Source organism: Fukomys damarensis, unplaced genomic scaffold (genome assembly GCF_012274545.1).
Source record: "Fukomys damarensis isolate Sample0158 unplaced genomic scaffold, DMR_v1.0_HiC HiC_scaffold_11, whole genome shotgun sequence".
Lineage (NCBI taxonomy): Eukaryota > Metazoa > Chordata > Mammalia > Rodentia > Bathyergidae > Fukomys > Fukomys damarensis.
In genome coordinates this window covers 1,169,473-1,184,548 of record NW_022900923.1, presented here as the reverse complement: position 1 = coordinate 1,184,548, position 15,076 = coordinate 1,169,473, and the positions used below count along the sequence as shown (strand labels likewise).

The window sequence follows — 15,076 nt, the reverse complement described above, 5'->3', positions numbered from 1 at the left end:
CTTTTTTTTTTTTTTTTTTTTTTTTTGGTACTGGGGATCAAACTCAGGACCTTGGGCCTGCAAGGTGGTGGCAGCACTGAGCTACATCCCCGACTCCCTCACAGAGATCTTGTACTCCTTTTGCTGTACAGCTCAGCGTCTTACTGTGGGGAAGCAAATGTAAATGGTGCTGTGCTCTTGACATCAAGTTCCACTTGGCCCTTGTTGGCACAGAGAAAGCGACAGACTCGTGTGTTTGTCTTCCATCTTGTAATCCTGCTCTAATCACTTCCAGGCTCAGGGAAGATTTCCGGTGCTGTTTCCTGTGCTGCAGGGATAGAACCTCGTGTACGCTAGGTGAACGGTCTACACTGAGCCCCACTGCAGCCCCACTTCCTCTGTCAGGGTCCCTAGTTCCTCACACCCCACGAGTGGCCCAAGCAGCACTACCTGCCCGTGGCACAGGACCACAGAGTCCTGAGAAGGATGGCACCAGCGCGGGTCCGGGCAGACTTGTGGCCCAGCATTGTGCAGTGGCAGGAGACACACTTTCCGGGGGACAGACCAGCCCTAGGGTCGAGGTCTCTCCTCCAAGGGCCTTCTGGGGCCTGGGAAGATGAGCCCAGAGGGTCAGGAATTGGTCCTGGGCTTCCTGCTCCTCCCACAGTCCTTACTTCTTCAAAAGGGGACACATCATCCCCTGGTAGGTGGTGACAATCCCCCAGCCTCCCTCTGTCCTCACTGGGGACTCAGGGCCACCTCCTCCCACTGCAGTCCCTGCTGTCTCTGTAGCCTCTGCAGGTTTTTCTGCAGGTGACCTCAGCCTCTGGGGGTGCCGTTCACAGCACAGGCAAGGGTGATGGCTCAGAGGCCCCCAGTTCAATTAGCAGACGCCACCCGTGTTTGGGGGTATTAGGCACCGAAGCCCATGTGGTCCCTGATACCAGTGTGCCGTGGGGAGTGTTTCCAGGGAGGGTCAGAGCTCGGAAAGGTCGGCTCCTCCCACGCCTGAGCAGAGGGGGCCGGCAGCTCCTCCCTCTGGCTGTTCCCTTTGGAGAAGGCAGGGAGCGCTCACATCTACACAGTCATGGTTCAGACTTTCTGCCTCAACACCCACGCACGTAGTTACTCTCTTACTCATTTCAAAAAATCACTCACTTAGCAAATAGTTTTCGGAGAATACTAGGGGCTGGTACTAGCGTGGGGTGCACCTGGCTATAAGCCATGTCCGTGCTGGGTGAGCCCACTGACTGCAGACCCAGCCCATACTCACTCTCGGGCAGGCGGCCATGCGCGTCGAGGCCACCAGGTGGCCCAGAGGCTCAGGAAACCGAACGCCAGCCCCTCACACCGGACATGGGGACAGAGGAGGCTGTGACAGGATGGGAGCAGTGCCAGGGCGCATGAGGGCACAGAGGGCAGGTCCACTGCGGAGCCCGGAGTCCTTCCTCACCTGGGCTCTGGAGGTTGCAACGCTAGGAGCCTGGGCGCTGCTTCCCAGGGTTGGGGGGTAGCCACGTCCACTCAGCATCCCCAGCTGGGAGGCACCACAGAGCCTCAGCAGTGACCACAGGCCATTAGCCGGGGACACAGACTGCAGGCCCAGATCCATGCAGGCTTCATGTGGAAAGCAGTGGGGCACAGACAGAGTAGCTCAGGACTGGGGCGCGGGGGCTGCTCTGCGTGAGCTGTGCTGGGTCCTAGCAACACTATCAGGCCGCACTCAGAACAGCCATCCTGGCCTGGCCAGCGATGCGCTCCAGGTCCTGCTTAGTGAAGTGCAAGCTGACCACAGCCTCGTCTCTCCTATGAAGCGGGGCTGCGCCTTGTCGCTGCCTAGTGGCACCAGCCCACACCACAGAGATTGGTCTGCTGGGCGTGGGACAGACACCCAGCCCCCCGGCCTTCCTGTCCGCGGTAGGGAGGCTCAGGGAGGGGCCGGAAGGTGGCCATGAGTGTGGCAGACGGGGTGGGGAGGGACGGACAGCATGTGCCCGCCACAGCCTTTGAGGGAACCAGGAAGTCACGGGAGGCAAGAGGCACCACAGAGGGGAGGTGGGGAACACGACAGGAAGCTGTCTGGGCTCCCGTTTCCAGGTGAGGAGACCAGGCCATCGCTCAGCGCTGGGGAGCAGGTGACGCTCGCTGGGCAGGCGGGACCCTGTGTCTATTCTCTACGCGCACCAGAGGGCAGCGAGCTCCACGGCAGTGTGCCTCGTGGAGACCCATACCCCAGGGGCTCGGAGATGCTGGCTGGACGGAGGCCAGGCCCCAGTCCCGAGGAGCCTGCACGGCTGCTGACCCCGCCACTGCACACGGAGCCCCTCGACACCACAGGCAGGCATTCTGGGCCTTCTGGGAAGCTCTGCCTCTGGAGGGGAGCAGGGCTGGGAGCAGGGCTGGGAGCAGCAGCCCGACCCCCATGGCTCCACCTGGGGTGCAGATGCTGCTGCCTGGGTCTGGCCTGGGCTTCGCTGTGCACCCAGGCCCCCGCCACCCGAGCTTCAGCCCACAGATGTCACCTGAGGTCACACAGGATGCGCCCACGCCCAGCCCTATGTGGCCACAGACACTGGGCTCCAGGTAGAACCTTGCCCTGGCCGCTGCACAGGCCCTGAGTGCTTGGCCATCAACCCAGGGAGTCGCCTGCCAGCCCAGGGCCCAGGGGCCAGTTACGCACATTGTGACGCGGACACCATCCCTCACCTTGGCCCCAGCAGCTGAATGGCCTCTGTGTCCATGGGTCCCAGCCTGGGCCAGGATTCCAGGGCGCTGCACGGAGCCCTGCACACCACAGACAGCTGCTTCCACGGCCACATCTGAGACCCTGCTTTCAGCTCAGGGAAATCCATATGCATCATGCAGCGCATGACAGCCGGGGCCTGTCATGCACTGGCGGCAAGAGATCTGCGGCCGGCGAGGCTCTGTCGGCTCTGGGAGGCAGGGACAGTCCAGGGTGGGATCAGTACTGCCTGCGGTGCCCAGAATTTGCAATCCAATCAGTGTCCCGGAGGAATGACAACAGTCCCAAACAGCACTAAAAAATAAACAAATGAGGCTTCCCAGAAGGCTCGGAAGGGAGGGGGCAGCAGGGGGCGCCGGTGTGCACTGTGCCCCCTCCCCTGGCTGGGAGAAGCCAGGTCACAAGGTCACACACAGCTTCAACCAGGTTCCTCTCCCTGGGGGCTGCACTGGAAGAAGGGGGCCGGAGGCTGCTGCAGACAAGCCCTCCTGACCACCCAGCAGGGCCCCACAACTCCCGCCCACGCCCCTCACACTCGAGGGGCCATGCGGCTGTGGTCACCCTGGCGCCGCTGGTGGTGCCTCACTTGCTTTGTATTTTGTTTTCTCTTCCACTTCCTTCCTGAGCTGTGGTTCCCTCCATCTACAGCGCGGCCACCTTGGCCAATCGCACCAGAGGATGAGGGACCAGGCAGTCACGCCACACGGGGCACAGCGGGCACTTGGGAAGAGCCAGCTCCTCCTTCAGCTCCGCACGGGCGGCAGGGAGAACGCAGCCGCAATCGTGGCTCACTGAGTCACGGGTGTGCGAGGGGCGTGGGGGCCAGGTGCCATGGCCACATGGGCCGGCATGGGCAGGGCTGGGCAGCAGAGCACGCGCCGTGAGCCGTGGCCCCACATTATCAGGCTGCAGACCCAGCCCAGTACCTGGGGCCGTGGCTTCCCCTGGGCTCTCCGCAGGAGGCACTGAGCCACATGGAGGCCACTCTAGAAGGGTCGAGGCCTTGCCTGACTCGGTGGTGTCACAGAGGAGCACAGCGACCAGCCCAGGAGCACCAGGGTGGGCGGGAGAGGAGGAGCCTGGCCCTGGGGACCTCAGACTGGGCTCGGGCCCCTGGAAGTACTCTGCTGCATGACACTGCCTAGCTCACAGGCACGTGTGTGTCCGGGGCCAGGGCTGCAGGTGCCCTGAGGCGGCAGACATCTGCAGAATCCAGGCTGGTCTCCGCGTTCCCCATGCTCTGGGCACAGGAGAATCACCGCACCTAGTGCCAAGGGTCATGCCGTACTCACAAGTGCCAGGCAGGGTGGCTGGTGGCTCCCCTCATGCCACCACAGCTGCTGTCTAGAGCGTCCTGGCCTCCCCGTGCCTGCAGGTGGACTGTTCTTTCTGGTTCAATACCTCAGTCAGAGCAAGACGCACGGCATGAAAATACAGACCCACGCAGGCACAGCAGCTCCCATGGGACAGCGGAGATGGGAATTGTTTTAAAATCTGAATTTCAATAAAATTGGCTGCACTTAAAAATCCAACGGTGTTTTCAACTTAAGGCCTGAACCTACTAAATGCCATGCTGGGAAGGGACAGGCTTGGAAAATGCCCTGGGTTCCCATTTCTGTAAGAACCCGGGCAAGAGTACAGTCCTGGCCCCCAGTCGCCAGAGCACCTCCTTCAACTCCTGAGCACTAAGAACACCGGCAGTTCAGGCGTGCATGACCTTCGGAAAATCCAAATCCAAAGCGACCCAGGACCACCCCTGTGCACACACACATGGCCTCGGCGGGCATCACGGGACATGGGACACACGGACAGTCCAGTCCCTCTGGGAGGACGCAGGGAGCCCGCTGTGGTCATGCAGGAAACAGGGATGGACAGGAGGACAAGCCTGGGCACTGCTGGGTCCTCTGAGGCTCCCGCCGACCCAGGCCCATAGTGTAAGAGGATTTACTGCCTTCTGTGCTGCTCCTGATGGCAGAGATTTTATTGTCGTGAAATACAAGTCATCCACCTTCCTGGAGAGAGAGGAGGAAATAAATCTCACCCAGAGCATTCCAGTCTGAGGACAGACCGAACACCCCCCCTTCACTCATGTTCTTGGGTTATGAAGTCCCCTCCTGGCCAGCTGCTCCTCTTAACCTGATATTTAAAAACCACCAAGCAAAGGCCTCAGCTTGCAGGCTTGGGGCTTTCAGAGATAAGCAGAGAGTGCAGAGCCAAAGGAGAATATATTTTGGTGAGTGGCAGGAACCCAGGAGAGGGAGGTGTCCCTGCCGGGTGCCCAGGCCTCGCTCCTCCCAGGGGACTTTAGGTCAGAAGTCACCAAATTCAAGGGAAACAGAGCCGGAGAATTATTAAACGGGTTTACTAAATCAAAAGGCTCTGTGTTTCCTGACTCAATATGGGAAAAACCCAAAGGAGGAAAATGCAGCTTCTTGATGCTACTGCACAATCAGCCTGAGCACAAGGGTGACAGGCAACGGGCGGGGGGTATGCGGTGACTGCTCAGTGCAGAGAGGAGGGAGAGATTCCAGGGAGGCTGAGCCTGTAGTGCAATCGCTCTGCTGTCTCGTGAGAGTGGAGCTTGGAAACTGCTTTAGGACAATTTACTGTTGTCTGGGAACAATAAATTAACAGGACTGCTCACGCTTCTGCACCTTCTGCTAATAAAATCCCTGGCCGGGGTCACGGGCAAGGTGACTGCAGTACAAACAGTGCCAGCTCCAGAACCCTCAGCGCCAAGAGCAGCGTGGTGAGAGGGAACCAGACCCGCCCCATGGGCTCGGGACCAGGGGCTGCTCCTCCACGCAGAGCTGCCCCACCTGCCCCACTCGGGGCTTCGCCAGCTCAGGCCGGGCACTCGGAACAGGGACAGCTGGGCGTCCGCTTCACAGGAGCACACGTCTGCTCAACACGGACCGAGGTCCCCTTTAAGCGTCCCCATGACCGCTGACACACCAGGCTCCTAGCTAGGTCCATGTCGGCTGCGTGCTCGCCCTGAAGGCTGGTGTCCTGTCGGGACTCTAGTGTGACCCCGAGAAACCACTTCACCTCTGGTCCCCAGTGCTGGAGGACAGACGGAAGGGGACAAGTCCAGACTTCTGGTCAGGCTTGCACGGGCACACATGTGAAGGCAGCACTCAGCCTCTGCAGAGCCCCGAGCGCAGCAGCACAGCCGGGGCCAGAGCCCCACTGGACCCAGAAAGAGGCGTCAGAGCTCCATCCACCTCCCCACGGTGGCAAAGGGAGAGGACAAGGACGCTGAGATCTGCCGTGGGTCCTAGGCTGGGGCAGGAGAGGCCAGTGGAGGCCATGCCAGCCAGCTGAGCCCCTCGGGGGAGGCCAGTGGCCAGGAGGTCATTGCTGTCAACACCACAGCAAGAGCAAGTAACCGGGCCAATGCCGGCAGCACAGCCACATGGGGCCCCCTGGCCCCCACAGCGTGCTGTGCACCCCATCTCCACTCCGGAGTCTGGTGCTAGATGTCCAGACTTCGGGGAGCACTACTGGGCACAGGGCAGATGTTCGGGAGGCCTCGTCCGGGCCGAGGAGGCAGTGCAGTGCAGGGGGAGGGTGGGCTGGGTCCGTCACACCAGTGTGGAAGCCTCGTGCCGGGGCTGTGACAAAGCCCCGGGGAAATTCCTTATGGGAGGACATGTTTTACCCAGGCCGCCCAGCCCAACCCCGGGCTGTGAGGAGCAAACTGCCCACTTGTCGGGATGGAGGTGGAGCCGGCCCCCGGAGAGACCCGGCCCTCAGCACGGCCTCACCCGAGAGGTCACCTTCCTGAAGGCCACACCCGGAGCATGGCCGCATGGGACCAAGCCTTCCAAGGCCAGCCTCTGGGGACCCCCACTGCTGCCGCCCAGAATGCTCTCCTGGTTCCCTTCCCTGAGGCGGGGTCACTGTCCTGCAATGCCCAACTCTGATCTGGGGACAGCTGCCAGGGGGCAGAAGTGGGCCCCCAGGCGGCAGCTGGGGTTTCTCCCGGACAGTGGGACCAGAAAGATAAATTCCTTGCTGTACAACAATCCTTCAGCATTTTGACTCTTTAAAGGGTGACTATGACAGTATTCAGTCGTTCCTCCTGTTGGGCTGTGACTAGTGACTCAGGGGCTGAGGGTGACACGGGCTGTCCCTGCTCCCTGGGGACAGAGGTCGGCTGTGCACCCAGCTGGGTGTGGGCTGCTGTCCGTCACACACTGCTGAGAGCCTGGCTCCCATGTGGGCAGCTCAAGAGTGAGGAGGCTAGGAGAGTCACCTCACACAAACCAGTGAAGGCACACGAGCCAGCAGTTGTCATGCCCGGCCCAGGCCTGGACGCCTCCTCCAGAGCTGCCTGACCCTCCGCTCTGCCGGCCTCATGCACAGCCCTGGACACACGGGAGTGAGAGCCTGCTGGCCCCCTGTGCTGAGTACATCCCTACCCAGGTCAGAGTCTCTCATACCCCTCCTGGCAGAGGAGGAACCGGGCTGATGGGGGAAGTGACCAGCAGGAGACCTGGCCTAGCTGCGTGCTCGCCAGATCAGCACACAGAGCTGCTGCCCCACAGTGCTGATCCCCCACCTGGCTCCCGGCAGGCAGGGGCTGCAGTGATGGACAGGGACAGACCGTGGGCAGTGACAGTGGAGGGCTAGCCCCAGAGAGCGAGGGAGAGGCCATTGACACCTCACCCAGGGCCAGGAGCCCCAGAGGTGCCAACCCCACAACACTGCATAGTCCTCACGATACCACGGACGCCACTGTGCAAAGTCAAGTTAGCAACTCATGCACCCCAGAGCCGCAATGGGGCCGGGCCGCTTCCCCTGACAGCTCACCTCACAGGCACCGGCAGCACCACATCTGGGCCCACGACAACTGGCAGAAGGCACACCGGAAAGAGCAAACGAAACACCAGTGCCCAGGCTCACCGGGCACCTCAGGAGTCTCACCTTCCTCAGTCACTGGTTACTCGTCTTTAAAGACAGAATCTCTCCCTCCCTCTCTCCCTCCATCTCTCTCTCCTCTCTTCCTCTTTCTGTTTTTTAAACTGGTCTCAAACTAGCCAGTGTTGCTATCAAAGGGCTCAGGAACCAACCCTACCAGACAATTCAGAGACGTGTACCAAAAATAAAGACGTAAACATTATCTTAAAAGAAAAAACCAGGGTTCCATGGCCTTCTGGCCACAGGCAGCTGTTGGCCTGGCTTCTGTGCCCCTCCTGCTCCTCATCCCAGAGCTGTGCCTCTTGGTTAGATTTTATTTCAGGCCCGTCTGACATTTGCTCTGGACTCCCTAGAAAGTGCTTTCCGAGGCCCAGGTGAAACTCATTAGAACACGACTGCGAGATACATTTAAAAGAAACGTGAAGACTCAGAACTGGCCATGTCACACTGAAGACTCCCCCCGGACTCCTCCAGCGCCTGACCTGAGGCCTCCACGGAGGGGCCGGAGCCCGGGAATGTGGGGTGCACTCATGCTTTAGTCCTGGGGTCTGCCATGCCGAGTGTCTACAGTGGGCCCTAACCCTGCAGAAACACTGGCACGACGGCGAGACAAGGGCTGAGACTACTCAGGCCACGACGCAGTCTGTTTCCATGTGGTGCAGAGAAAGTTAATTTCTGGACATCTCAGTCAACTTTGTGACACTGTGCAGTTTAACCTCTAAGGCTTGCGACATTTGCTTTATCTGCTCTTCTCCCCTCAAAGCCCAGGGACAGGGACACAGCTTTATCTAGTGGTGAGTGTTGCAAGTGATCTCGGCTCCACAGAGACAGGGCAAGGAGGGTGCTCCTGGGGAGCCGAGCTCCTGCTCTCCCTCCTGTGGAAACACTGCTGTGCAGGTGAGCAGCACGGCCTGCCTGCAAAAGGCTGAGAGGTGTTACCTTCCAGAGCAAGGCACCGGGGTGGGCTGGACGACCAGGTCAGGCTGTGCAAGCACTCGAGGAACTGGGGCCCCTGGGGCTTGAACCCCGGGAAGCAGTGGTAGGCGATCACCGTCCCCACGGGGAAGGAGGTCTGGAACTCGGACATGTTCACGTAGCCATTGGCAGCGGCCAGGGGTCTCAGGCAGCCTGGGAAACGTGGGAGAGAAAGAGAAAGGATTCACCCTCATCTGTGCACATCTAAAGGTCAGGCAGGACAGGTACTCGGGGGCCTGGGCAGACAGCACTACCCACGAGCCTGGGCCGTGTCCCCAACCCGAGCACTCTGAGGTGCATCCCCTGCTACTGTCGGAGGCAAAGACCGACGGTGGGGGGCATGGTGGACACATAAGCGGCTCCAGATCTCACGGTGCCCAGGCCCCTGGGTAGCACCATTTCTGAAAGCTCCCAAGTCGTACTAGTGCCACCAGGGCTGAAAGCCACTAAGGTACCCATGAGAAGAGGACCCAGCGTTTCCATGGCAGTGGTGGCCACAGGAGGATCCGCTGCAAACTCAATTCCTCTGTGTCTGAGATGGACTGGCAGCCTGGCTGTGCCAGCACTGCCTGGTATCTGGACATCCAGCCAGGATCAGAGTCTGCTTGGCATCAGTGTGAGGAATCCTGCAGTGCAGTGGGTCTTGCTGTGACTGGCCACGGGCAGCCGGGCACATGAGGGACCCCTTGGGGCCCGAGGACCATGCTCCTGTGGCCCAGCTCCAGGCTGCACATTCAGGGGGAAAAGCAGGCACCAAACTGTGTGTGCTTTCAGCTTGGGTGCTTGAGCCCTGCACTCCTCGCAAGCACCGCTCCCTTGGTCCTCAAGCCTGGGTAGGGCAGCCCAGCAGAGCAATCCCTGTGGCTCGGACCTGCTCATATAGGGTTCACTGTGACCGTGGGGGCCTGAGGACTTTGGGCCATTCCACTGGTGGAAGTGGGGCCCTGTGGGGCTGCAGCTCTTGCTGAGGGGCACTGACTGCATGTGAAGAGAACAATGTATGCCCAAAACACCTGCTTTCAGCGAGGCCTGGTGGTGCACACCTGTGATCCCAGCACTCAGGAAGCTGAGTCGGGAGGATCCCAAGTTCAAGCCTAGCCTGTGTAACTGATTTAGTGAGACCCTGTCACAAAATAACAAGTTTAAAAGGGCCGGGGATATAGCTCAATACAGAAGTTCTGTGTTCATCCCCAGTACTGCAAGAAAGGAGGGGGGGTGAGCCTGCTCTTCCAGACTCCACAGATCACAGGGCCACACAAACACACACAATGACAGACCACCTCACCTATTCCTTATCCCACGTGTCTTGGGGATCAAACTGCCCACAAACACCCCAGGATAAGGCATCACTCCCCTGAGTCAGTGCGGGGACACAGTGGGGCTGGGTGAGGAGCCCAGGGCCATGCTCGCTCTGCCCTGCTGCGGGCCTGCAGAGCGTCCTGCTCAGGCCCTCCTCTGAGACGGTCTGGACCTCAGAATGCTTTGCTCTGAGCCAGATGCTCACTGTGGGCTCAGGGGAGAGTTGGGAATCAGGGATAAGCAGAATCAGCAACTGAGAAAAACGTGAACGTGCTGGCACGGTAGTCTCATGGGCTGGCACAAGTCCACCCGGCCTCCTGGCAGGAGCTGCAGGTCTAAGCTGTCCCCAGGGAACAGGCTTCCCACACAGCCTCCCTCCCACCGGAGCGAGCAAAGGCGCTGGGAGTTGTTCTCCCAGCAAAGCTGCCACCAGGAAGCAGCCTTGGAGCAGCCCATGATGCCCGAAGGGGATGGCAAGGCCTACGGTCCCTGCAGCCCTTCGGAGCCTGGGACGGCGTGGACACAGCCTGCCCTGGATGGGACAGTGGAAAGCACTGTACACGCTGGCTCACGGTTTCCATTTGCCCCTCGGTAATGGAAAGAAGGCCTTCAGGTGTCAGCCCCTCGATCCATAGGTGGAAACACAAGTCGCAGGACGAGACGCCACTCTAAGGGCCAACTGTGTCCCCCGGTGCTCGGAGCAGTGTCAGGCTACCCAGGCAACTCCAGTTCCTCATTCCTGGCGTCCTGCCAGGCGGGGCAGAATCCCAGGCGTGCATGGAGTGCAAGGTGGGCTGGCGCTCAGGACTGGGCAGCCAGAGCCGGTGCCGCTCAGCGCAGAGCGTCCACCCGGTGCGCATCCACTGGCCATCTGGGGTCTGGGTCCATCTGGGGTCTGGGATAAACTCAGGAACAGCCAGGACAGTGTGGGCAGACCCAGCACGGCCACAGGACTGAGACTGGAGACAGGGTGAGGGCCAGCATGGAGCAGCCGGCCAAGCAAAAGGGGAACGCGTGCCAAAGTCCAGAACATGGAGAGGGAAGCCACACGGGCACTCAGAGCAGCATCCGCGGAGAGGCACCCCCAGGAAGCTCGCTGTATTAGGTGCCTCAGACGGAAAGAGGCGGGTGAGGCACAGGATTCTGATGTGAAGGTGCAGAGGGCCAGGGACCTGGACCCAGGACCCAGCATGGCTCCTTCCTGCAAAGCATGCGGGGCCGCACCTGCCACGTCTCTGTCCTGCCCTGCAGCCTCTCCGCCCAGTTAAGGAAACAATTTATTTCCAGTGACAGGGCACACGGAGCAATGCTGGAGCGGGCTCACCCTTCCTCGCGGAGAGCACACAGTGAGCGTGGCTCCCCGGTGCTGCGGTCCAAGTCACGCATCAGCAGACAGAGTCAGAGTCAGTGTTCACAGACAGGGCCCTCTGCATTCCAGACACGCGAGACGACAAACGTTCATGGTGTGGTTTGGATGACATTTGAATTTCATTATTTTCCCGCTCTTCATGCATGATAAAAGGGGCAAATTATTAATAGGAAAATAGCCTCTGTCTCAGGCTTTAACTATATTCTTGCCACTGCTGAAGTAAGTACATGCTCTTGTTGCAAATGTTATAACGCAGCTTCCACTACACACAAAACACCTCATCATCATGTTCTCCACCGGGTTTCGCCTCCTAATTCTGACTTCCTGGGTGGAGGGACAGCCAGAGCGCTAGGGCGAGGCCTCCCCTCGTCACTGTAGACCGGGGCACGTGCAGGGCGGGGTGCGGCTCTGCAGCCCCGCCACCCTCTCTGTCCCCGACACAGCCACTCACACACCGCCCACCACACGGCCCAGGGAGGCCCTCGGCCAGGTACCTTGACAGGTGGGCAGGTTGTCCCATGTGCCGTCGTCGCGGCACCGTGAAGCCACGTTGTACAGGTCGGGGTAGCGGATGGTGAATCCCTCGTGACAGGCGATGATCAGCTTGTCTCCATATCTGTATGTCTTGTTATGAATCTCTGCATCTTCGACCTGAGGCATGCGGCATTCTGCAATTTTGAATTTCAAGTCGTGAACTCTTCATGAGAAAACTCCTCTGGACCCGTCTCACCTCCAGGGCAGCGCGACACCCGTTAAGTCACCCCGGGACGTGGCGGGCCGCGGGGCAGCTGTGACTCTTTACACCGCATGTGCAATGTTGGCACAGCTTGGGAAATGACACAGACGAGAGAGGGATCCTGGACACGTGGTGCTGTCCCCTGCTGCATTGGAGGGCAGGACACAGCGCCATGTCCACCCCCACCTCCGCCTGAGCCCCATGAGAAAGCACAGTGTGCGTGCAGCCCTGATCCGGCCGGCCACACACAGTTCCCGTGCATGACCCTGTGTTCAGGAAGACAGGCAAGCACCAAGGCTGGTGTGGGCAGTGGCACTTCTCTGAGGAGGAGGGAGGGAGGCCTGGGCCCGTACGAGGCCATAGGAGGAGTGGGAGACAAGCGGGTACGGCTGTCCACTTCTGTCCGCCGCCCAAACCATGCTGCTCCGCCACAGCCCAAACACTGCCCGACTCAGCCGAGGTCGCCAGTTGTGAGGTGTCTTCCCCGGCTTGCGTGAGCACATCTAGATTTAATCTTTCTGATTCTGTCTTATTTTTTCTTCCATTTTCCAGGCTGAAAATGGGACCCAGGGCTCCACACATGTGAGGCAAGTGCTCTGCCCTGGGCCACAGTCAGCTCTGCCAGTGCGTCTGTGTCTCCACACACATGCCTGCTTGTGAGGGTGACCTACACACGGGTGTGCTCCACAGCTATGGGTTCTTAATTTTTTTAAACAAAGAAAATCCAAGGACAACAACTCCTCAGCTGAAGAAACCTCTCAAGAAAGCCTTGACAGATGCTAGCTTCTCAGCTGCCCCCCAGGGACTGCTGACCTTGAGGCACAGCTAGAACAGTACTGACCAGAGCCCTGACCTTCAACAGCTCTGAGCTCTGGCCCTGGAACCCGCCGGGGCGACAGGAAGGAGCAGTGGTGGCCAAGAGGGTGCTGGGTACTGTGGCTGCTTTAAAGCAGGGTCCCAGGCATGGCAGGGTTGGGGCTGGAGCCATAGGGGGACGGGGAATGCGGCAGATGGACTCCAGAGACAGACGCCAGTGAACAGAAAGAGCAGGCAGGGGGCTCCCCATGACGGGGAACGAGGGGTAGAGCCAGCTCACTGCCCAGTGTGGCCCTGGAAGTCACTGTGTTCATCAGGGCACCTTCACCCTAGCCTTCGTCACCCCATGGGCTGGAGAGCAGGACCCACGTCACCCGCCTCCTGTACCGCTTCCCCTCTCCACCCCTGCGTGCACACTGGCCAGGAGGAACTGTGGCGGGAGCCGCCAGACCTCGGCCTCCAGGGCTGGACATTACTTCCGGTGTGGTTCCGCTGCTCAGCCCCCAGAACCTGGCCTCTGCCTCCCCAGGCTGTGGCCGCACCAGGCAGTCCTGCTGGGGGCATGTCTGGTTTCAATGTTACCTCTCACACTTGCATTTCCGGCTGTGGAAAGCATTTCCTAACTGTTCGTGCTCAGCCAGCAGTTTTCCTGTAGGAGTAGCTGAATCCCCCCAGGTGGACCCCACAACAGTCCCGGAGTTGTCCCGAAATGGACAGTCGTATGCACAACCGCTGGTATCCCACCACCCATCCTCTTAATGCAGTGTGAGCCATGTCTTTCCAATGACTCCATGCAGAAATTATTCACAGCAAATAAAAACACATCTATCAAGGCATCTGTCTGTACAGTCTTGGCTGTAAACAGATCCCGTGGCAGTAATTTGTAAGTCGGAGCAACTATTTTCATGATAGACGTATAATCTGCTCAAGAATTAATTGGCCAGTGTACTCGGGCGCTGGCCAGTTGTAAAGGGCCGCTGGGATGTCACAGACTTGTAGATGCTGGCGGCTGGGAGCAGAAGGACTACATCCGGCCACCAGGGGGTGAACAGAGTGTGCAAGGCTTCCGGAAGGCCTAAGGTTTGGAGGGGACCCCAGGGCCTGAGGGTCTGTGCTGTGCCCCAGAGGAGCACTCCAGGAGGTGGCCAGGCCACACAGTAGGAGGCAGACTCCAATCCTGCCAAGGTGGGGGCAGGAGGCCGTGCTCAGTGCTAGCTGAGTTAACACAGAGCAGCTCTAACAAAACCTGCACCTGGGTGGGAAAAGCCATCCACAGCCGCTCCAAGTTGGCTGCTGGCGCCCACGGGTGGAGGGGAGGGCGGAAGGAGAGCGCTTGGACAACGCATGTGCCCCACTGGGTCCAGCTGTGACCCTCAACACATGGACCTTGCTCAGTTCTACGGAAAGAAAGAACCCAGGCCCCTTAGCGTCGGAAGAAAATTTCCACCAATGCTAGAGTTTCACACAGACTACAGATGCTCCTGAATTTGCAACTGGCCACCTCCAGAGCGAGCCACGAAAGGCACAGACAGTGAACGTGGAAGCTGTTTAACACCTCCGGTGTACACCAGCCTAGCAGGCACTGCGATGCCCAGGAAGCCTCAGGGATCCACCTCCTGACCTCCAGGCTCTGCCGCTGCCCAGCACTAAAAAAGTGCCGTCCTACACACCACTGGGCCAAGGAGAGACCCAAATCCAAAGTCTGAAGTAGGTTCCTATGGAAGGTGCACATATATGTCATATATGTCACCCTTGATTGTCAACCTGGGGACTGAGACACAATTTTCTATAGCTTAGATTCAACCACTCGACAGGGAGACTTTTAAAAGCTGCTTCAAACATATTATTACCAAGGACTCTAAAAAGTACTTATCAGCATCTGATTCTGTCACTAACAATTACAATGTAGACCTGGGTGTGGCACGCAGGCCTGCAATCTTCCCACTCTGAGAGGCTGAAGCAGGAGGGTAGAAAGTCTGAGACCCCTGGGGCAGCCGGGGGACTTAGCAAGACCTCATGAATAAAAAAATAAAAAAGAAGGCTGAGGTTGCAGCTCAGTGCCAAAGGCCCTGCGCACAATCACAGTGCTCAGGTACAAGAGGTGCAAGTGGCCTCTCAGGATAAGACTCCCACTCTGGGAGTCACCTTTCCTGTCCACACCGCCTTTGCCTTCATCTCGCTCCTGGTGACACTGGACTTCAGTGTAAGGAAACCATGAAGAGGGAGCGAGAGGGCC

The 15,076-nt window shown here is 59.3% G+C and overlaps 1 protein-coding gene across 6 annotated transcripts in view; it reads right to left on the bottom strand.

Annotated features, from left to right (window-relative positions):
- Positions 1 to 15,076, bottom strand: part of Susd4 (sushi domain containing 4) — a 44,913-nt gene that overhangs the window by 4,780 nt on the left and 25,057 nt on the right. For 5 of the 6 annotated variants that reach the window (XM_033762011.1, XM_010642457.2, XM_010642459.2 and 2 more), the window contains exons 3-4: positions 11,783 to 11,956; positions 8,585 to 8,773 (exon numbers count right to left, since the gene is read on the bottom strand). In XM_033762011.1, coding sequence (XP_033617902.1) covers positions 8,585 to 8,773; positions 11,783 to 11,956 — 363 coding nt within the window. The remainder of the gene's footprint in view (positions 1 to 8,584; positions 8,774 to 11,782; positions 11,957 to 15,076) is intronic. The other variant, XM_033762012.1, reaches the window with a different exon arrangement.